Below are 23288 nucleotides of genomic sequence, written 5' to 3' on the forward strand. Positions count from 1 at the left end.
TCAATACCTACAGTTTTTTCGTATCTCACCCTCATTTCCACCCAGAACTTCGATGCTGCCCATTTTTATCATAGCTTTTGCAAAGCTCTGCAGAAATCCCACGTTGTCCGATGCAAAATTTCTAACAATACCGCTGGTGGAATTATCAAAAGCAAGCTGCTCATCTATTAGCAATATGCCTCTCTTTTCAAGGATTTGATGGTAAAATTCGTTATCAAACACAAACGATGTGTTTTGATCCAAAAATGCAGAGGGTTCTCTTCTCGAAGCTTTAAAACATAGTTTGATCAGCTTAGCTCGCAGAGCAGGATCCATATTAGGGTCAGATTGGTTTCCCACAAGCCTACTAGCGAAGAAACCACAATGAGCAACACCGACCGTGTGTGCACCCAAAAGGGTCACCATATCATTTAATGTTAACCCCTTCTCATTGAAAATTTGCAGAGACACATTTACATGATCATTAGGCTGTGGCATCTTCACATCTTCAAGATTTGAAACAAGCCCATCACGCCTCCCTGTGGGAACTTGATATTCAGGTCCTCCTGCTAAGTCCACAGCATCTCTAGCAGCAAGTTGTATGATATCTGTAAAACTATTTGTGTCTCATGTGTAACGTGTGTCAATCGGTTTAATTAAATAATAAAAGAGGCTTTATGGTAATTGACGTTTCGCATTAATGGTAATTGACGTTTTGACGTTTTGCATTATGGTAACGTTTTGCATTAATGGTAATTGACGTTTTGACGTTTCGCATTATTAGGAAGTTACAGGGAGTTATTTGAAACTCCGTAACTGGTGACATGGTTCAGTTATATAAAGAGAAAAATGGTGAGTCTCTGATGATGATTATCTCTCAGAATTCTCTCCTTCATGGTCTGCCCATAAAAGTTGTATCAGATTCCTGTCATAGACGATACAAGGAAAGCAGAGGGTAAAGACTCTGAGAAACAATCTTCCATCATCAAAGTTCTTCATCAGAGTTCTTCCGCACTAATGGAGAAAGGTACGCTCTTATGTGAAAATCATGAATTCTAAAGATCCTGTATCATGTTCTTGAATGATCATTGTTGAACATGTATTAATGAATTACTGATGAATAGCTTACAGTTGGTATCAGAGCATGTGTTTAAGAATTTGTGTTTTTCCATAAATAATTATGAATGAATTCCTGATTCATGAAGAGTTAGGGTTTTGGATAAAGCATCATGAAAAGAGAGACTGATCGATAAAGCATTTTTTGAAATCAATATCAAATGCTTTTTGTTAACCGTGCATCATGAAAAGAATTTGTACTGGCTAAAGAAATATTCAAAGTTGTTGTCGTAGGTCTCCTTGAACGTTCTCGGTTTTCGTGTTTCTTAATGGATGAAAATTTGCATTCGGTTTTAATGCCATTCGATTTTGATTTGAATTGAGTTTGAAAAGCATTTTCAATTGTTCTGAATGGATTATGTTAACCGTGCATAATGGAGAACAAAGGTACTGTGTGAATTTTATTTTTATTTTTTAACGTAAAATTTTCTCGGTTTTCGTGACAAAGCCATTTATTTGTTTTGATGGCTTTTCAATGTAAACAATTACGCCATTCAATTTTGGGATGCCATACGTCGGTTTTCCAATTCACTGTTTAGAAACTTATATTGATTTGAATGGCTTTTCGGTAAATGTGCATCATTGTTTCATGAATTTGCTTCTCGGTTTCATAAATTATTGGAGAAACTGATATTGATTTGGACTGAAGGTTCCAGTAGCCATTTAATGCCATTTTTTTTCATGCCATTCGATTTAATGGATAAAGCTACTGTATGATTATGTAATATTTACGATTTTAAATTGAATGATTATGTGATGTGGCTGGATTAAATTGAATGTGAAAATTTAATCCTATTATTGTTTATGAAATTTTTTAGTTTTGGAATTAATTATGATAGATTTGTTAGTCACCAAAGTGGCCAAATCTTGAAGAGTTATTTTAATTCCAAATATTATGAATTTTATTTCAATTACTATGACTGTGATGCTATGAATAGTATGATAATTATTCATGTTGTGGTATATTGAAGTTCATTATTATAGGACAGTTAGGGATCAACCCAAAGGTTGATTATTTGTTTTATAAAATGAACATAGATGTTGGTATTGTTGGCATATTTCCTCACATTTGGACATCCAAAGATGACAAATAATTATGATAGGGGTATGCATCATTGCCAAATTATGTGAAATTTATATAGCATCATTATAGTTAATGTTGTATGTTAATGGATCCCCAAAGGCGAACATTAATATGCATTGAAGTTAGTATAGTTGAATCTATGCATTGAAGTTAGTATAGTTGAATCTGTGAAGTATGTCAGTATGTGACATGTATGACTCAAAGCATTAAGTCAGCTCTTCCACAAACTGAAAGTACCATCGAAATGATGAACTTGTGGAAGAGCGCTCCCAAACCGCTGATAAGTCTCTTGCTGGGACACTTATGAGTACACTGACCACCATGAAGTTTGATGGTTCGCGTACTATGCATGAGCATGTTATTGAAATGACAAGCATTGTGGCAAAACTGAAAGCATTGGGAATGGATGTGGATGAGAACTTCCTGGTGCAGTTCGTATTGAACTCATTACCGTCTGAGTATGGTCCTTTCCAAATGAACTATAATACCATGAAAGACAAATGGAATGTGCATGAATTGCACAGTATGTTAGTTCAGGAGGAAACCAGACTTAAGAATCGGGGAGCTCATTCTATCAATTATGTAAAGCATCAAGGAGCTGAAAAGAATAAAGGAAAGAAGCATGAGAAGAAAGGAGGAGGAGGAGGACCCCTTAAAGTGAATAAGGCCTCTTCTTCTAAAATCCACAAAAAGGAAAGTAATGCAAAGATGAGGTGCCATTTCTGTAAAAAGGAAGGGCATTTCAAAAGGGATTGCCTGAAACGTAAGGCTTGGTTCGAAAAGAAAGGTAAGCCTAGTGCTTATGTATGTTATGAATCAAACCTGGCTGAAGTTCCTTATAATACTTGGTGGATTGATTCTGGTTGTACTACTCATGTTTCTAATACAATGCAGGGATTTCTTATGACCCAAACCACAAAGCCAAATGAAAAGTTTGTCCTTATGGGCAATAGAGTGAAAGTTCCGGTGGAAGCTGTTGGGACTTACCGTTTAATTCTCGATAGTGGATTTCATTTGGATTTACGTGAAACTCTTTATGTACCTAGTATATCTAGGAATTTAGTTTCAATTTCCAAACTTGATGTTGCTGGATACTCTTTTAAATTTGGTAGTGGTAGTTTCAGTTTGTACAAGCACAATCATTTGATTGGTAATGGTACTTTATGTGATGGATTATATAAATTATGTCTTGATAATCTTTATGTTGAAACACTTATGACTCTGCATCATAATGTTGGTACTAAATGTACCTTAATTAATGAGTGTTCCGCTTACTTGTGGCACAAACGTTTGGGACATATTTCCAAAGAAAGGATGAAAAGATTGGTAAATAATGAAATCCTTCCGGATTTAGACTTTACTGATTTGAATGTCTGTGTGGATTGTATTAAAGGAAAACAAACAAAACACACAAAGAAAGGAGCCACAAGGAGCACTCAACTTCTTGAAATTATACACACTGATGTATGTGGTCCGTTTGATGTTAATGCCTTCAATAAAGAAAAATATTTTATCACTTTCATTGATGATTATTCACGTTATGGTTATGTCTATTTGTTGCATGATAAGTCTCAAGCTGCAAATGCTTTGGAGATTTATATTAATGAAGTTGAAAGACAATTAGACAGAAAGGTGAAGATTGTCAGGTCTGATAGGGGTGGTGAATATTATGGAAGGTATGATGAAAGTGGACAACATCCGGGCCCATTTGCTAAATTTCTGGAAAAGCGTGGTATTTGTGCTCAATACACAATGCCCGGTACACCGTAACAGAATGGTGTATCAGAAAGGCGTAATAGGACCTTACTGGATATGGTTAGGAGTATGTTAAGTAATTCTTCTTTACCTGTTTCATTGTGGACTTATGCTCTAAAAACTGCCATGTACCTATTGAATAGGGTTCCTAGTAAGTCAGTTCCAAAGACTCCTTTTGAACTTTGGACTGGAAGGAAACCTAGTATAAGACACCTGCATGTTTGGGGTTGTCAGGCAGAGATTAGATATTATAATCCGCAAGAAAAGAAACTAGATGCAAGGACAATCAGTGGTTATTTCATTGGTTATCCAGAAAAATCGAAAGGGTATAGATTTTACTGTCCTTATCATACTACAAGGATTATTGAATCTGGAAATGCAAGGTTCATTGAGAATGGTGAAGTTAGTGGGAGTGAAACACCACGTAAAGTGGATATTCATGAAGTGAGAGTACAAGTTACATTACCTTGTAGCTCTAGTAAAGTTATTGTTCCTTATGCTATTGAACCAATCAATAATAATGAAGGACAAGTTAATGATCCCACTACTTATGAAGAGATCATTGTTGATGAACCGAATGAACCCATAGTAGAAGAACCACAACAAATAGCATTAAGAAGATCTCAAAGAGAAAGGAGACCTGCTATTTCTAATGATTATGTGGTATATCTACAAGAGTCTGAATTTGACATGGGTATTCAGGATGATCCAGTAACGTTTTCACAAGCCATGAATGGAGAAAATGGTGATAAATGGTTAGATGCCATGAAAGATGAGTTGAAATCTATGGAACAGAATAAGGTCTGGGATCTTGTTGAGTTACCAGAAGGGTGCAAGAGAGTTGGTTGTAAATGGGTCTTTAAGACCAAACGTGACCCTCATGGTAACTTGGAACGTTACAAGGCCAGACTAGTTGCAAAGGGATTCACTCAGAAAGATGGCATTGACTATAAAGAAACTTTTTCACCAGTTTCAAAGAAGGATTCGTTAAGAATTATTATGGCATTGGTGGCTCATTATGATCTAGAGTTACACCAAATGGATGTGAAAACCGCCTTTCTAAATGGAGATTTAGATGAAGATGTGTACATGGACCAACCAATGGGGTTCATAGAAAAGGGTAAAGAGCACATGGTGTGCAAACTTAAGAAGTCAATATACGGACTTAAACAAGCTTCACGACAATGGTACCTTAAGTTCAATGATACCGTTGTTTCCTTTGGATTTAAAGAAAACATCGTTGATCGATGTATATATCTGAAGATCAGTGGGAGCAAGTTCATCTTATTGGTTCTGTATGTTGATGATATTTTGCTTGCAACTAACGATCTTGGTCTTTTAACTGAGACTAAGAAGTTTCTCTCTAGTAACTTTGAAATGAAAGATATGGGTGAGGCAGCTTATGTGATAGGAATAGAAATATTCCGTGATAGATCACAAGGACTGTTAGGTTTGTCTCAGAAAGCATATATTAATAAAGTTATAGAGAGATTCAGAATGGAAAACTGCTCATCATCTCCAGTTCCAATTCAGAAAGGAGATAAGTTTAGTCTCTTACAATGTCCTAAAAGTGAATTGGAACGAAAAGAAATGGAAGCAATTCCGTATGCATCATTAGTTGGGAGCTTAATGTATGCTCAGACTTGTACGAGACCAGATATTAGCTTTGCAGTTGGGATGTTGGGTAGATACCAAAGTAATCCCGGTATGGATCACTGGAAAGCAGCAAAGAAAGTTCTGAGATATTTGCAAGGAACTAAAGGTCACATGCTTACTTATAGAAGGTCTAGCAACCTTGAAGTTATTGGATACACAGATTCGGATTTTGCAGGATGCGTAGACACAAGAAAATCTACATGTGGTTACCTGTATTTTTTAGCTGAAGGAGCTATATCATGGAAAAGTGCAAAGCAGACTATAATAGTTGCGTCCACTATGGAAGCTGAATTTGTGGCATGCTTTGAAGCCACGATTCAGGCTAAATGGCTACGGAACTTTATTTCAGGGCTTGGATTGGTCGACAATATTGCAAAGCCGCTGAAAATTTATTGTGATAATTCCGCAGCTGTCTTCTTTTCTAAAAACGACAAATATTCCAAAGGTGCTAAACATATGGAATTAAAGTACTTTGCCGTTAAAGAAGAGGTTCAGAAACAAAGAGTGTCTATAGAGCATATTAGCACCGATCTTATGATAGCTGATCCCTTGACGAAGGGATTACCGCCCAAGACATTTACTGGTCATGTATGTAGAATGGGCATTATGTCAGCTAATGAATGATAAAAATTATAGTTATATATTAAAGTATTGACACTCTGAGCTCATTGATGAATATATGTTTCTGATATTGTCTTGTTTTTTCAATTTATGTATGCATGCAAGTATATGTGATGATATTGAAAATATTTGTGGTCCGTTATGAAGACATTATTGTTGGACATAATGTGTACTTCCTATTAAAGTATCATGTTAGGAAGAAGAGTCAATATAGTAGTACATGGAAGGGACTATGCCGACTTGATAGCATACAACCGCCATGACTCATGTTGATTTTATTTCTAATAATGAATTATGATGACGTCAATGTATGGAACCTTTAGCCTAGTAAATGCGCATTATAGTGAATTTTAATTAAATCATGAAGGGACACCTTATGACATGAGCCAAGTGGGAGAATGTAAAACTATTTGTGTCTCATGTGTAACGTGTGTCAATCGGTTTAATTAAATAATAAAAGAGGCTTTATGGTAATTGACGTTTCGCATTAATGGTAATTGACGTTTTGACGTTTTGCATTATGGTAACGTTTTGCATTAATGGTAATTGACGTTTTGACGTTTCGCATTATTAGGAAGTTACAGGGAGTTATTTGAAACTCCGTAACTGGTGACATGGTTCAGTTATATAAAGAGAAAAATGGTGAGTCTCTGATGATGATTATCTCTCAGAATTCTCTCCTTCATGGTCTGCCCATAAAAGTTGTATCAGATTCCTGTCATAGACGATACAAGGAAAGCAGAGGGTAAAGACTCTGAGAAACAATCTTCCATCATCAAAGTTCTTCCGCACTAATAGAGAAAGGTACGCTCTTATGTGAAACTCATGAATTCTAAAGATCCTCTTTCATGTTCTTGAATGATTACTCATGAACATGTATTACTGATTTACTGATAAAATTACTTACAATATCAGCACATGAAACTGTGGAAGGGCATAAGGCTTCTAAGCTTTCTTTGATCTCATCAATCAAATGAAACCCTCTAAGGAAGATGCTGTCAAACGCATCTTTCTCCGATAGCTTTCCATTCCTGGAATCTATAAGTATTGATGCATCGCATCCCTATAAAAGAATACATATATATGGGTTTTATTAATCTCATATGTGATAAATTTGTGAGTTCCATCACCACCTGAAAAAAAATAAAAAGAAAAGAAAAGAAAAAAGTGACACAATTATGGAAGGGTGTGTAGGAAGAAAAACTTATCTCATGCAGCATGATAATAGTTTTTCCCTACATATATATATAATTAAGATTGAGATAGAATCCGTTTACAAACTTTTTTTGCATGATAAGAGTATGACCGGTCGTACTTAGTGTAGTTTGTAAGAATTTGTAAACAAAAAAGTTTGTAAATATAACGTGCCCCGTTAAGATTTGTTTCGTATTTTTTCCAAATATAAAAAATTATATTTTGTTGTTAGTGATTGTAAATATTAATAAACGAAACATAAGAATAAAGACCACTGGATCCAACAAATATATATTTTACAACTTTATTAACTAATGATGACATAAAATTTGGTCTTCTTACTCTAACAAAACAGTCATGGAACTGCAAGCGAACCAAGGCTGCAGTTATGGACTTGTCGTGATTGAATAGCTTCTCCACCGCTTGCTGAATAATTGTCTCTGCTTTCGGACAGGTTGAACCATAGAAACCAACCAGTAGGTCAGCATAGGCTAAGGGAAGTACATAGAAGAAAGAGAGCATTAGGATGATCGAAGTCTTCATCTTGGTTCCTGCTTTCTTTGATTTTGGACAATGAGCGTGTGGCTCATATATATGCGATGAACACAAGGCTTTCGCTTTTTTAAATTCTTTTGTTTGAACCAGAATAATCTTTCATTGGATTAATTAAATAATTTAGTCGGTATATACCCAAAAACACTATTTATGGTAGAAGAAACTTAAAACATATTAGATACGTGTATAATGCCAAATGTTCGTATGATGCTCTTGTTATCAGCGTAAAGTAATATAGCTAACCGTCGATTGACGAAAATCAACAGTGTTAAGATATGATTGTAAGATATTGTAAAAAAAAAAGTTATAAGTATAACCTTCCTCGTTAAATATTACTTTATAAAATATTAAAATTCACTTGCACCTCAGAAATTGTTTAACAAACCTAGTGTTAGGGGGGAAATAACACAAACCAAATAAATAACGTGGGCCACAAAAAATTCGAACTGCATAAGAGAGAGAGGGGGGGGGGGAAAGATAGAAAGATTGATGCTAAAATACTTGTAACTAGTATAACAATTTCCTATACAAGTAAAAAAACTAGAAAATTTTGAACCAGTCCTTGACAACAAACCTTGCACACAAGAAAAACTAGGTACTTAGGTAGTTTCAGTCACTGCTCCAGTAATCAAAACATTTCAAGCAACAGGGACCCGATATCATTTGCCAGAACAGCAGCCAGCCCGATGTATTCTTCTTCCTCCTTCGGAACGGGGATTGTGACAAGATCAGGTAGGGGAGTTTTGGGACCCTGTTTCCCTTTTGGATACCAATCAAGCATGATCTTGACCTTGATACCGAGAACACCCTAAAAGACACAAGAAAAAAAATTATTAGCATCATCAATCCATAAAACAAAATGAATAAACAGTTTAAAAATTCGAGCGCCAAAACAAAGTCTATCTGGTATCTATGAAGAATAGAAACAAACCAGTCTGAGAAGCCCATGTCTCACTGCAGAGTCAAGGTAATCCTTGACTGGTTGCCCGGCAGATATCATGTATCCATCCTTGAATTTCATGGATTTGGCTCTCTGGGCCTCAATTAGCCACTAAAAATGACCTGCTCAAATCAAATAGCAATTACAACCAAATCATTACAGAAAGCAACATAAAACTAGAAGATCAAAGCTGCTTTTGTAGGACAAACCTCACATCCCTTGGCACCGCTTTCCATAGCAAATCTCAAAACACCATACCAGGCCCTGAAAAAATTAGTTTAATAGTTTACAACGTTACCATAAACACAGAAGAATTTTATTCATGCATATAAAAAAGTTATGAAAAAATTTAAAAGCTTACAACCTTTAAAAACACATCGGTCACGTGTAAAGTATAAAAAAATGTCAAAGACAGGTCTATCATGAGGAACAAGCACATAATTCAACTCAAGGTAAACCTCCATTTAAAAAACAAGAGCATATTATTTATACCATCCTACATGAATATAGTTTAAACTGAAAAATCCTTGATATATTACAATTTGTCAACAAACAATAGAGGAAGAAGCAAAGGGATATAATTTCAGCCTTGCAGCATGCAGTAAATATTGAACACAGGTTACAAGCAAGCAGCCATCATCTTATGGTGGCTCCATATAACATTTTTTTTTTTTTTTTGGTTACAGTGAAGGCCTATGATACTGTGGGGAGGGAGAAGTTAGGCTTAAGTGCAGGAAAAGCGGCATGGCTGGGATTCAATCCTGAGATGTAGTAGCCCCAAAAGGGCCTCAGTGCCCACTCGAGCTGAGGCTCCACATAGCATCTAAAGCTTGACATCACAATAACATCCCAAGAGTAGGCATACACCAACAATATTATGCAAAAAGACTCAGAAGACAAGTGTGATAACAAGAGTATTTGTGGCAGAATGACTCGGAAAAAAAAAAGAAAAAAGAAAAAAGAAAAAAGAAAAGGAAACTCTAGGCATGGAAAAACATCAAAACATCAAACAATAATCAAGTGTAAACAAACAAAAACAAGCAGGCAACACAAAGGTCAACTTCCATGTAAAGGCAGGTTCTCCTTGATATATAGCACAAACTAGTCACAGCAACACGATGGTCAACTGATAACATAAATATAATAAAAATTTTAAGACTATTACAGGTAACACGTGGGGTAGTAGAAAGACCTCTCCTTTCAAATATATCCTTGCATCAAACCGCAGAAAAGCAAAAGAAAAAATGGAATGGTATTGAAGCAAAACAAGCACAAGGAAAAGATAAGAAATAGAACATGTATCCACCCAACATTACTGCATGAATACAACAGAATTTCATGAGTTTTGATGGAATAGAGGACAAAAAATAATCTTGTCATCTTCCGACACAAACTTGGTACAGAAGCACCAATCTGCTTTATAGATGACTAAACGAGATAGAGTCTCCAAGGAAAACAGATTCACATGGCCATAAAATAATACATCCATAAAATACAATCGGTCAGCCCATCTTTTACATACAAAAACCAGTTCATACATAGAACAATTGAAACCTTCTACACTCAACTTTGAGAAGAAATTCCAAATCCATCACATTCCTCCATTTAAAACAGTTAACAGAATGCAATAATGTGATATATCAAACAACAACAAGAATACAACGGAGAAGCCATTATCACACTCACCTTCCAAGCACGCATTAGATTACTAACACAGCAAAACAAAACACGAAACAATCCAAAACTACCATAGTAAATGTAAGAAATAAGATTCATTTTCCAAATCCAAATGACTAATTTAGAGCATATACAATATAACTCCGTACAGCAAGGTGACTCTGTCTGGGCAATAGCACAAAGATTGCTATTGTTAAGTTAACCTTCTCAGCGTATAGCTCCACACTATTCTCAGGAAACTTGAACCTCTTCTGTACTACCGTGGTAAGCTCCCTAATTCTCCTTCCCTTCTCACCTATATTCTACAAACCAAACAAATAAAAATAAAAATAAAAAACAAAACAAGAACATAAACAAATCAAACCATTAAATATCAGCAACATCAGGTTCCACGAAAAAAAAAATGAAAAACTACAAAGTTTGAACAATGGATATAAGCACGCACCAGGTGGCCGTTATGATGATCTCAGTACGCATAGGGATGACCCTAACCTCCACACCCGAGTATCCGTCTTCTGCTAGCTCTCGGGTCAGAACCTCATTCAGCTCAGCGAAGAAAATTCCATCAGCTACGAACTACAGAAACACAAAAATCCTACGCTCGGAAACCTTAAAAAGAAAAATGAGACAAAGATTAAAAAAAAAAAAAAAACAGAGGACAAAAGAAAAATTGTTCCATTCCCGTGTAGCACTGACCTTTCTCTTCTTGCGCATTTGGGTTGCCATTTCGCGATAGATCTGAACACACAAAAATAAAGTTGGTGTGACTGTGACTGTGTCCGCAAACCCTAATTTTAGGAGTAGGGGTTTTAGCAGGGAGAAGAAATGCTTTTACTGGTATAGGCGATAATCAATCTTACAACGAATTTATCAGGGAAAACATAAAATTATTTAGTTATTTATTTATCATCTTATTATGGTTTTTTTTTATTAAAATAATATTGTATATAATAATAATGGGAGAGGTTATAGTTACTACTTTTTTTTCTTACTACTTGTTACTACCAAATCTTAACCGTTGATTTTTCGTCAATCTAATGGTTATAATTTATTAGAATTAATAATTAATTAATAAATATGACCCAATAAATTATAACCGTTAGATTGACGGAAATCAATGATTAAGATTTGATAGTAACAAGTAGTAAGTAAAAAGGGTAGTAACTATAACATTTGTCAATAATAATTAAACTAAAATGTCAAAAATGCCTAGTTATCTTCTTCATTTTCTCGTCATGCTGCCCACTACTAGTGCCATGGAACTTCCTTTATTAAAATTAGTTGTGTCTATTTGGCAAACGAAAAAAAGAAAAGAATCAATCATCATACCATGGGACAAATTTAATTATATTCCTTGCTCCATGGAATGGATCATTCAATTGGAGAAGGACCATAATTCTATAAAACCTAGTTAGAGTTCCCCAATTCTTTTTCAATTCATTTGATCTTCATAAAAGTCAAAACCCTTATGGGGTTGCTTCTCTATGTAGGATTGTTCTTTATTTGGTGTACATTTCAAAGCTATATTGCATATTGGGCCCTCTCATCAATTATCTCTTATCAATTATGGAATAGAAAGTTTGTCAATTCCATCTTGTTGGGTTGTACTGGTTTTTTGTAGGAGAGGGAACAAATAGACCGGGCTTAATGTTGTGAGATTTTTCTTTTTTGAACGAAAGCACAAACTATAATTTATATAGAGGTTGCTGTAAAAGAATTAAACGATTTGCAGTTGTTGATGCCTGAATAGAGTGAATTCTACTTTTGAAGATGGGGATTAGAGGGAATAATAAGAGTGTGCACTGCAAGGGGAGTGGAAGAATTACATAAGAGAGGGTATTTTTGGCCTATTTTGTTAATTATTATTAAGTAATATGTAGTTTTAATAAAAATGAGAAGAGTGCAATATATAATATCAAATTAAGGTGAAATATATTTATTTTATCACCGTCAGTATGGGTGTAAATGGGTCAAGCTAGCCCAGACCGGCTTACATTGAGCCTGGCCTAGCCCGGCCTTTTAGGAAAGTAGAGTAGGCTTAGGCTTATAAGAAAGCTTTTTTTAACAAATAGGCCATATGCCAATTTTGTCAAGCCCGGCTGAAAGCCTTGTAGGCTGACCTATTTAATTTATTAAAATAAAATAATAAAATAATATTTATTTTATGTGGCAAAGTACCAATACCAACCCTAATTTTTATGTGCACCGTCGCTTCTCACTCTCGGCTTTGTCTTTTCTCTTAGAACCCCTGTGCTTGTAGCCGACCATTTCCGACAGCCACCTCTGCTTGGAGACTTTATTTCAGTACTCAATAATTGTATTTTTCTTATTTTCTCCATTTCTTTGACTCTATTCCTCTATGATATACATTCTAGAGCTGAGGTATTATGTTGACTCTGTCTTGTTTGTCATTTTTTTCTTATGAAAAATACTAGTGCATGTATAAATGAAACTTTCTTTGTTCTATACAATTATTTTCTTTGCTTAGAATCTACAGTGGGAGGCCTACAAGGCCTGTAGGCCATGTCAGACTTTCTTATTTTAAAAAATAGGCCGGGTTTGGCCTACAAATAAAGCCTTTAATAGGCCAGTATGTCAGATAGGCTGAATTTTTTTTTACGTAGGCTTGAGCTAGAAAGGCCAAAACCCGGCCTAGCCCAGCCCATTTACACTCCTAACCGTCAGTATAAATAATTAAAGATTTTTTAAAATAATAATATCATATTATTTTTTTAAATTACATATTTTAAGCCTATAATATTACATATTGCTCAAAATAATAATGACCAAAAAGATTTGCGAATATTGCATAGATGAGAAAAAGGTTAAAAAGAGAATAGAAAGAAAGAGAATTGTTGTTGACTTAATCAAACCTCTTGACATCACGGCCACTTGAAGGAGAAATTTCAGAGAAAGTCTGGACAGGTCGGAAAAAGAACAAAGTACTAACTCATTACGAGTAGCTGCAGGCTTTTGGCAGATTTATCAGAGCGGATTCTTCAATTGGTATGTATATTGTTGTTTGTAAGATGGAATGTTAATTACTTAATGATCAAAGTAACATAAATCTCAACATACAGAAACAACTGGTACAATACTGAATCCCGATTACTACAGCATCGATTGAAGTTTCACCGGTACTTTGGTTTTTTAAGTAGTTTCTTTGTGAATGTAATACCTATATATGCCATCTTGTTTTAAGCAAATGAATGTATTAAATAATTTGTTGTTTTGTGGTGAACGTTTAGGATGTTGCCATCTTGCTTTCAAGAAAAATACATATGCTTTCTAATCAAATTTTGAGTATCCTTACCTTGATTGGATCACTTTTCAGAAACATTTATATGGTTGTATTAGCTGCATGTTTTACAACTTTACAAGCTTCAAAGTCATTATTGGCTTTGCTAATCTTTATGCAAGAAATGCGTAAGTACATGCAACCACAAGTAATATTGGGCCTTTTAATCGCAATTATCATTTCCACAAGGATCTTGGCGATGTGAATTAATTGAAAAATTGTAAATGCTAAACTGAATTAAATTAAAATTAAACAAGAGAAAAAAAGATAAGTAACAAAAATGTAAACTAAAAATTTTCTTGGATTTTTTTTTCTAAATTACTTTTGAACTTCGGATTTGTGTGTAAGAAAAATAAAATGGTAAATTCAATTTAAAAATCTTTTTGGCTTTCTAGAATAAAATGTAGTTTGCAAACCCACGCATGCACACACCCACCCACCCACACACGCACACAAAACTTCCACATCTTTACCATTGCATTTGAAAAACTTTTTCGGAATTTATCACCTTTGGCTGCAAAACGTGACACAAAACCCTTTGTAGTTTTATCTAAAGCAAGTTTCTGATCAATCTGAAAAATACCGCTTTTAACAAGAATCTCCTTGTAGAAGTGGTTACCAAGAAGAAAAGGTGTTTTCTGGTCCAAAAAGGCAGCAAGGACACCACTCACTGTTGAATTACACAACTTGGCAAGCTTTGCCTCTAACGCAGGGTCCATTGCAGGGTCAGGTATCTCACCAAGTCTACCAGAAAAGAAACTGCAGTGTGCAACACCAACTGTATGTGCACCCAAAAAGGTCACCATTTCTTCTGTTGTTATGCCTTTTTTAAAAAAATTGTGATGTTATTAGCACAGGAGTGAATGGTCCCGGCAAATCAACTTCATTACTTTTAGAGATTAGTCCATCACGTATTCCTGTGGGAACAACGTATTTTGATCCTCCAGATAAAGCAACAACATCTCTTGTTACTAATGTTATGATATCTGCACATGACACTGTTGAAGGACATGTAGGTTCAAGGCTTTCCTTGACCTCATCAATCAGATCATACGCTCGAACGCTAGCGTTTGGAGATGCGTTTTTCTCTGATGTGTTGTTCTTGGTGGAGTCTATGAGTATGGATGCATAACAACCCTACAGAAAGAAGAAATGTTAGAAGTTTAGTTGTCATGAATTGATGTATAGTAAAATGCACGTTATTTAAGAGAAGAAATTATTTTTAATTATAATATTTTACAACATGTTTAAATAAATTGCTCTTACTCTAACAAAACAATCACAATCGTGGAATTGCATGAGAAGTAAGGCTTCTGTTATGGACTTGTCTTGTTCGAATCGTTTCTGCACAACACTCTGCACTATGGACTCTGCTCTTGGGCATGTGGATTCATAGAATCCAACCTGAAAGAATGTGATTGCCATGGGAAGCATAGGGAAGAAGATGAACTTCATTTTGGTTAGGTGTTCTGTTGTTTCTTTAGAACCCTATTTTTTTTCTGCCTCTCGGATGTGATTTAAAGTGATAGACTTTGAAGCAAAAGCATCTCTTGTTGCTAACGTGATGATATCTGCGCATGACACAGTTGAAGGACATACTTCTTCAAGGCTTTCCTTGACCTCATCAATTAGATCATATCCTCGAACACTAGCGTTTGTAGTAGCATTTTTCTCTGATGTGTTGTTCTTGGTGGAGTCTATGAGTATGGATGCATCACAACCGTGCAGAAAGAAGAAATGTTACAAGTTTAGTTGTCATGAATTGATGTATAGAAAAATGCAGTTATTTTTAAGTGAAAAATTATTTTTAATTATTATAATATTTTACAACATGTTTAAATAAATTGCTTTTACTTTATCAAAACAATCGTGGAATTGCTGGCGAAGTAATTATTTTTTTGACGCACGCGCACTCACGCATACACTTGCACACACATACGCATGCACACGTGCGCGCACCCAACGCACGCACACAACCACCCACCCACACACGCACACAAAACTTCCCCATCTTTACCATTGCATTTGCAAAACTTTTTCGGAATTTATCACCTTTGGCTGCAAAATGTGACACAAAACCCTTTGTAGTTTTATCTAAAGCAAGTTTCTGATTAATCTGCAAAATACCGCTTTTAACAAGAATATGCTTGTAGAAGTTGTTATCAAGAAGAAAAGGTGTTTTCTGGTCCAAAAATGCAGCAAGGTCACCACTCACTGTTGAATTACACAACTTGGCAAGCTTTTTCTCTGATGTGTTGTTCTTGGTGGAGTCTATGAGTATGGATGCATCACAACTAGGGGTGTAAATGGGTTGGGCTGGGCTTTGGCCTTTTTGGCCCAAGCCGTCAAAAAAAATTCAGCCTATATGGCCTACTGGCCTATTAAAGGCTTTATTTGTAGGCCAAGCCCGACCCATTTTTAAAAATAAGAAAGCCTGACATGGCCTACAGGCCTTGTAGGCCTCCCACTGTAGATACTAAGAAAAAAAAATTGTATAGAGCAAAGAAAGTTCCATTCGTGCATGCACTAGTACTTCTCATAAGAAAAAAATGACAAACAAGAAAGAGTCAACATAATACCACAGCTCTAGAATGTATATCATAGAGGAATAGAGTCAAAGAAATGGAGAAAATAAGAAAAATACAATTACCGGATGCTGAAATAAAGTCTACAAGAGAATGTCATTTATCTAAAAATCTTTAAACCAGTATCAAGACAAGGGAAAGAAGAGTATTATTGAAAGATCTTCATCAGTAACATCATAATCCAGCAAGGTACCCATTGCTCCATGGTATTAAGCTACAACAACATGTAAAATTTGGAGAATTTAGAGAAGTTTTCCTTTCATAAAATAAAATAGCACAAAAAGTAAGAGATATTGGTATTTGATACTTTGCGTCTTTGTCGCATAAAATAAATATTATTTAATTATTTTATTTTATAAATTAAACAGGCCAGCCTACAAGGCTGTAGGTCGGGCCTGACAAAATTGGCCTATGGCCTATTTGTTAAAAAAGCTTTATTATAAGCCTAAGCCTACTCTACTTTTCTGAAAGGTCGGGCCTGGGCCGGGCTCAATGTAGGCCGGGCCGTAGGCTGGGCTGGGCCAGCCTGGCCCATTTACACCCCTAATCACAACCGTGCAGAAAGAAGAAATGTTACAAGTTTAGTTGTCATGAATTGATGTAAAGGAAAATGAAGTTATTTTTAAGAGAAAAAATTATTTTTAATTATTATAATATTTTACAACATGTTTAAATAAATTGCTCTTACTTTAACAAAAGAATAGTGGAATTGCACGTGAAATAATTAATTTTTGACGCACGTGCGTGCACCCACGCACACACACACCCACCCGCCCACACACGCACACAAAACTTCCCCATCCATCACGTCTTCCTATGGGAACAACGTATTTTGATCCTCCAGATAAAGCAACAACATCTCTTGTTACTAATGTTATGATATCTGCGCATGACACTGTTGAAGGACATGTACGTTCAAGGCTTTCCTTGACCTCATCAATCAAATCATATGCTCGAACGCTAGCGTTTGGAGATGCGTTTTTCTCTGATGTGTTGTTCTTGGTGGAGCCTATGAGTATGGATGCATCACAACCCTACAGAAAGAAGAAATGTTAGACGTTTAGTTGTCATAAGTTGATGTATAGGAAATGCACGTTATTTAAGAGAAGAAATTATTTTTAATTATAATATTTTACAACATGTTTAAATAACTTGCTCTTACTCTAACAAAACAATCACAATCGTGGAATTGCATGCGAAGAAAGGCTGTTGTTATGGACTTGTATTGTTCGAATCAATTATGCACCGCACTCTACACTATGGACTCTGCTCTTGGGCATGTGGATTCATAGAATCCAACTTGAAGGAATGCGATTGCCATGGGAAGCATAGAGTAGAAGATGAACTTCCTTTTGGTTAGGTGTTCTGTTGCTTCTTTAGAACCCTGTTTTTTTCTGGCTCTCGGATGTGATTTAAAGTGATAGACTTTGAAGCAAAAGCATCTCATGTTGCTAACGTGATAATATTTGCGCATGACACAGTTAAAGGACATGCTTCTTCAAGGTTTTCCTTGACCTCATCAATTAGATCATATCATCGAACACTAGCGTTTCCAGTAGCATTTTTCTCTGATGTGTTGTTCTTGGTGGAGTCTATGAGTATAGATGCATCACAACCGTGCAGAAAGAAGAAATGTTACAAGTTTAGTTGTCATGAATTGATGTAAAGGAAAATGAAGTTATTTTTAAGAGAAGAAATTACTTTTTAATTATTATAATGTTTTACAACATGTTTAAATAAATTGCTCTTAGTTTTACAAAATAATAGTGGAATTGCACGTGAAGTAATTAATTTTTGACGTACGCGCACGCGCACACACGCGCGCACATACACGTACGCATGCACGCACGCGCGTGCACCCACGCACACACACACACCCACCCACACACGCACACAAAACTTCCCCATCTTTACCATTGCATTTTCAAAAAATTTTCGGAATTTATCACCTTTGGCTGCAAAACGTGACAGAAAATCCTTTGTAGTTTTATCTAAAGCAAGTTGCTGATCAATCTGCAAAATACCCCTTTGAACAAGAATCTGCTTGTAGAAGTGGTTATCAAGAAGAAAAGGTGTTTTCTGGTTCAAAAACGAAGCAAGGTCACACTCACTGTTGAATTACACAACTTGGCAAGCTTTGCCTCTAACGCAGGTTCCATTGCAGGGTCAGGTACCTCACCAAGTCTACCAGAAAAGAAATGACAGTGTGCAACACCAACTGTATGTGCACCCATTTTTTCGCACTATGGACTATGGACTCTGCTCTTGGGCACGTGGATTCATAGAATCCAACCTATAGGAATGTGATTGCCATGGAAAGCATAGAGAAGAAGAAGAGGATGATGAACTTCATTTTGGTTGGGTGTTCTATTGCTTCTTTAGAACTTTTTTTTCCTGCCTATCTTTAGAACTCCTCTTTAGAACTCTTTTGGTTGGGTTTTCTGTTGATTGAAATTGATAGACTTTGAAGCTTTTTATAATGAAATGCGCATACAAAAAGCAGTCCCCAAAAAAAAATAAAAAAATAAAAAACGTTATTACCGAATGAGTAATAAGTATCGTGGATTAAAAAAGGTTGGCCAGTAAAGGAATTTGAAGATTCCGAAAGCTAAGTAGTATTAATTTCAGTAAGTGAGATGCAAAGAGAGAAGGTCACAAGGCTAAGGAGATAAAAGAGGAAGACCTGTTTGGGAGTCTATACATATAAGCAATTGGCATTTGGTAGAGGGGTATAAGCTCGAAGAGAGATAGGTAATTTTAGTGTCTGTACATGATTTTTCCTTGATTGACATGGTTAAAAATGATTACTTATTTAAAAAAGAAAAATTCAAATGCAGACACAGCTGTGAAAGAATTAATTTTGATTACTTTTTGAGCAATTTACGACAATTTCGTTACATAATAATTGCATAGTAAACTAAAAAAAAGTATTGATAATTTTATTATCATAAAATATACATATTAATTGCATATTAATTATTTTTTTGACGCATGCATGCACACTCACGCACGCACGCACACCCACCCACTCACACTCATGCGCGCGCACCGCGCTCGCACACACCCACCCACCACAAACATACACAAAACTTCCCCATCTTTACCAATGCATTTACAAAACTTTTTCGGAATTATCATCTTTGGCTACAAAACGTGACGCAAAACCTTTTGTAGTTTTTTGTAAAGCAAGTTGCTGATCAATCTGCAAAATACCCCTTTTAACAAGAATCTGCTTGTAGAAGTTAATATCAAGAAGAAAAGGTGTTTTCTAGTCCAAAAATGCAGCAAGGTCACCACTCACTGTTGAATTACACAACTTGGCAAGCTTTTCCTCTAACACAGGGTCCATTACAGGGTCGGGTACCTCACCAAGTCTACCAGAAAAGAAATTGTAGTGTGCAACACCAACTGTATGTGCACCCAAAAGGGTCACCATTTCTTCTGTTGTTATGCCCATTTTTGCAAAAATTTGTGATGTTATTGGCACAGGAGTGAAGGGTCCCGGCAAATCAACTTAATTACTTTTAGAGATTAATCCATCATGTCTTCCTATGGGAACAACGTATTTTGATCCTCCAGATAAAGTAACAACATCTGTTGTTACTAATGTTATGATATCTGCACATGACACTGTCGAAGGACATGTAGCTTCAAGGCTTTCCTTGACCTCATCAATTAGATCATACCCTCGAACGCTAGCGTTTGGAGATGCGTTTTTCTCTAATGTGTTGTTCTTGGTGGTGTCTATGAGTATGGATGCATCAAAACCCTTCAGAAAGAAGAAATGTTAGAAGTTTAGTTGTCATGAATTGATGTATGGGAAAATGCACGTTATTTAAGAGAAGAAATTATTTTTAATTGTAATATTTTACAACAAGTTTAAATAAATTGCTCTTACTCTAACAAAATAATCACAATCGTGGAATTGCATGAGAAGTAAGGCTGCTGTTATGGACTTGTCTTGTTCGAATCGTTTCTGCACCGCACTCTGCACTATGGACTCTGCTCTTGGGCATGTGGATTCATAGAATCCAACTTGAAGGAATTCGATTGCCATGGGAAGCATAGAGTAGAAGATGAACTTCCTTTTGGTTAGGTGTTCTGTTGCTTCTTTAGAACCCTGTTTTTTTTCTGTCTCTCGGATGTGATTTAAAGTGATAGACTTTGAAGCAAAAGCATCTCATGTTGCTAACGTGATAATATTTGCGCATGACACAGTTAAAGGACATGCTTCTTCAAGGTTTTCCTTGACCTCATCAATTAGATCATATCATCGAACACTAGCGTTTCCAGTAGCATTTTTCTCTGTGTGTTGTTCTTGGTGGAGTCTATGAGTATAGATGCATCACAACCGTGCAGAAAGAAGAAATGTTACAAGTTTAGTTGTCATGAATTGATGTAAAGGAAAATGAAGTTATTTTTAAGAGAAGAAATTACTTTTTAATTATTATAATGTTTTACAACATGTTTAAATAAATTGCTCTTAGTTTTACAAAATAATAGTGGAATTGCACGTGAAGTAATTAATTTTTGACGTACGCGCACGCGCACACACGCGCGCACATGCACGTACGCATGCATGCACGCGCGTGCACCCACGCACACACACACACACCCACCCACACACGCACACAAAACTTCCCCATCTTTACCGTTGCATTTTCAAAACTTTTTCGGAATTTATCACCTTTGGCTGCAAAACGTGACAGAAAATCCTTTGTAGTTTTATCTAAAGCAAGTTGCTGATCAATCTGCAAAATACCCCTTTGAACAAGAATCTGCTTGTAGAAGTGGTTATCAAGAAGAAAAGGTGTTTTCTGGTTCAAAAACGAAGCAAGGTCACACTCACTGTTGAATTACACAACTTGGCAAGCTTTGCCTCTAACGCAGGTTCCATTGCAGGGTCAGGTACCTCACCAAGTCTACCAGAAAAGAAATGACAGTGTGCAACACCAACTGTATGTGCACCCATTTTTTCGCACTATGGACTATGGACTCTGCTCTTGGGCACGTGGATTCATAGAATCCAACCTATAGGAATGTGATTGCCATGGAAAGCATAGAGAAGAAGAAGAGGATGATGAACTTCATTTTGGTTGGGTGTTCTATTGCTTCTTTAGAACTTTTTTTTCCTGCCTATCTTTAGAACTCCTCTTTAGAACTCTTTTGGTTGGGTTTTCTGTTGATTGAAATTGATAGACTTTGAAGCTTTTTATAATGAAATGCGCATACAAAAAGCAGTCCCCAAAAAAAAATAAAAAAATAAAAAACGTTATTACCGAATGAGTAATAAGTATCGTGGATTAAAAAAGGTTGGCCAGTAAAGGAATTTGAAGATTCCGAAAGCTAAGTAGTATTAATTTCAGTAAGTGAGATGCAAAGAGAGAAGGTCACAAGGCTAAGGAGATAAAAGAGGAAGACCTGTTTGGGAGTCTATACTTATAAGCAATTGGCATTTGGTAGAGGGGTATAAGCTCGAAGAGAGATAGGTAATTTTAGTGTCTGTACATGATTTTTCCTTGATTGACATGGTTAAAAATGATTACTTATTTAAAAAAGAAAAATTCAAATGCACACACAGCTGTGAAAGAATTAATTTTGATTACTTTTTGAGCAATTTACGACAATTTCGTTACATAATAATTGCATAGTAAACTAAAAAAAAGTATTGATAATTTTATTATCATAAAATATACATATTAATTGCATATTAATTATTTTTTTGACGCATGCATGCACACTCACGCACGCACGCACACCCACCCACTCACACTCATGCGCGCGCACCGCGCTCGCACACACCCACCCACCACAAACATACACAAAACTTCCCCATCTTTACCAATGCATTTACAAAACTTTTTCGGAATTATCATCTTTGGCTACAAAACGTGACGCAAAACCTTTTGTAGTTTTTTGTAAAGCAAGTTGCTGATCAATCTGCAAAATACCCCTTTTAACAAGAATCTGCTTGTAGAAGTTAATATCAAGAAGAAAAGGTGTTTTCTAGTCCAAAAATGCAGCAAGGTCACCACTCACTGTTGAATTACACAACTTGGCAAGCTTTTCCTCTAACACAGGGTCCATTACAGGGTCGGGTACCTCACCAAGTCTACCAGAAAAGAAATTGTAGTGTGCAACACCAACTGTATGTGCACCCAAAAGGGTCACCATTTCTTCTGTTGTTATGCCCATTTTTGCAAAAATTTGTGATGTTATTGGCACAGGAGTGAAGGGTCCCGGCAAATCAACTTAATTACTTTTAGAGATTAATCCATCATGTCTTCCTATGGGAACAACGTATTTTGATCCTCCAGATAAAGTAACAACATCTGTTGTTACTAATGTTATGATATCTGCACATGACACTGTCGAAGGACATGTAGCTTCAAGGCTTTCCTTGACCTCATCAATTAGATCATACCCTCGAACGCTAGCGTTTGGAGATGCGTTTTTCTCTAATGTGTTGTTCTTGGTGGTGTCTATGAGTATGGATGCATCAAAACCCTTCAGAAAGAAGAAATGTTAGAAGTTTAGTTGTCATGAATTGATGTATGGGAAAATGCACGTTATTTAAGAGAAGAAATTATTTTTAATTGTAATATTTTACAACAAGTTTAAATAAATTGCTCTTACTCTAACAAAATAATCACAATCGTGGAATTGCATGAGAAGTAAGGCTGCTGTTATGGACTTGTCTTGTTCGAATCGTTTCTGCACCGCACTCTGCACTATGGACTCTGCTCTTGGGCATGTGGATTCATAGAATCCAACCAGAAGGAATGCTATTGCCATGAGAAGCATAGAGAAGAAGATGAACTTCATTTT

At 35.9% G+C, this 23288-nt stretch overlaps 1 protein-coding gene and 3 pseudogenes across 1 annotated transcript; all 4 read right to left on the bottom strand.

Moving 5' to 3' along the window:
* On the bottom strand, positions 1–7948 carry LOC133315002 (peroxidase 44-like). Its single transcript, XM_061516556.1, has 3 exons — positions 7748–7948; positions 7112–7274; positions 1–575 (listed from the first exon to the last, which is right to left on the bottom strand). The coding sequence occupies exons 1-3, from the start codon at positions 7946–7948 to the stop codon at positions 1–3; spliced, it is 939 nt and encodes a 312-aa protein (XP_061372540.1).
* Positions 7949–8330: 382 nt separating this feature from the next.
* Positions 8331–11303, bottom strand: LOC133314978 (small ribosomal subunit protein uS3x-like; annotated as a pseudogene).
* A 2943-nt stretch (positions 11304–14246) lies between these two features.
* On the bottom strand, positions 14247–15330 carry LOC133315003 (peroxidase 44-like; annotated as a pseudogene).
* Positions 15331–15363: 33 nt separating this feature from the next.
* On the bottom strand, positions 15364–23285 carry LOC133315004 (uncharacterized; annotated as a pseudogene).
* Between the last annotated feature and the right edge of the window lie 3 nt (positions 23286–23288).

Source organism: Gastrolobium bilobum, unplaced genomic scaffold (genome assembly GCF_033153095.1).
Source record: "Gastrolobium bilobum isolate Gb01-03AN ecotype WA unplaced genomic scaffold, APGP_CSIRO_Gbil_v1 utg1154, whole genome shotgun sequence".
NCBI lineage: Eukaryota > Viridiplantae > Streptophyta > Magnoliopsida > Fabales > Fabaceae > Gastrolobium > Gastrolobium bilobum.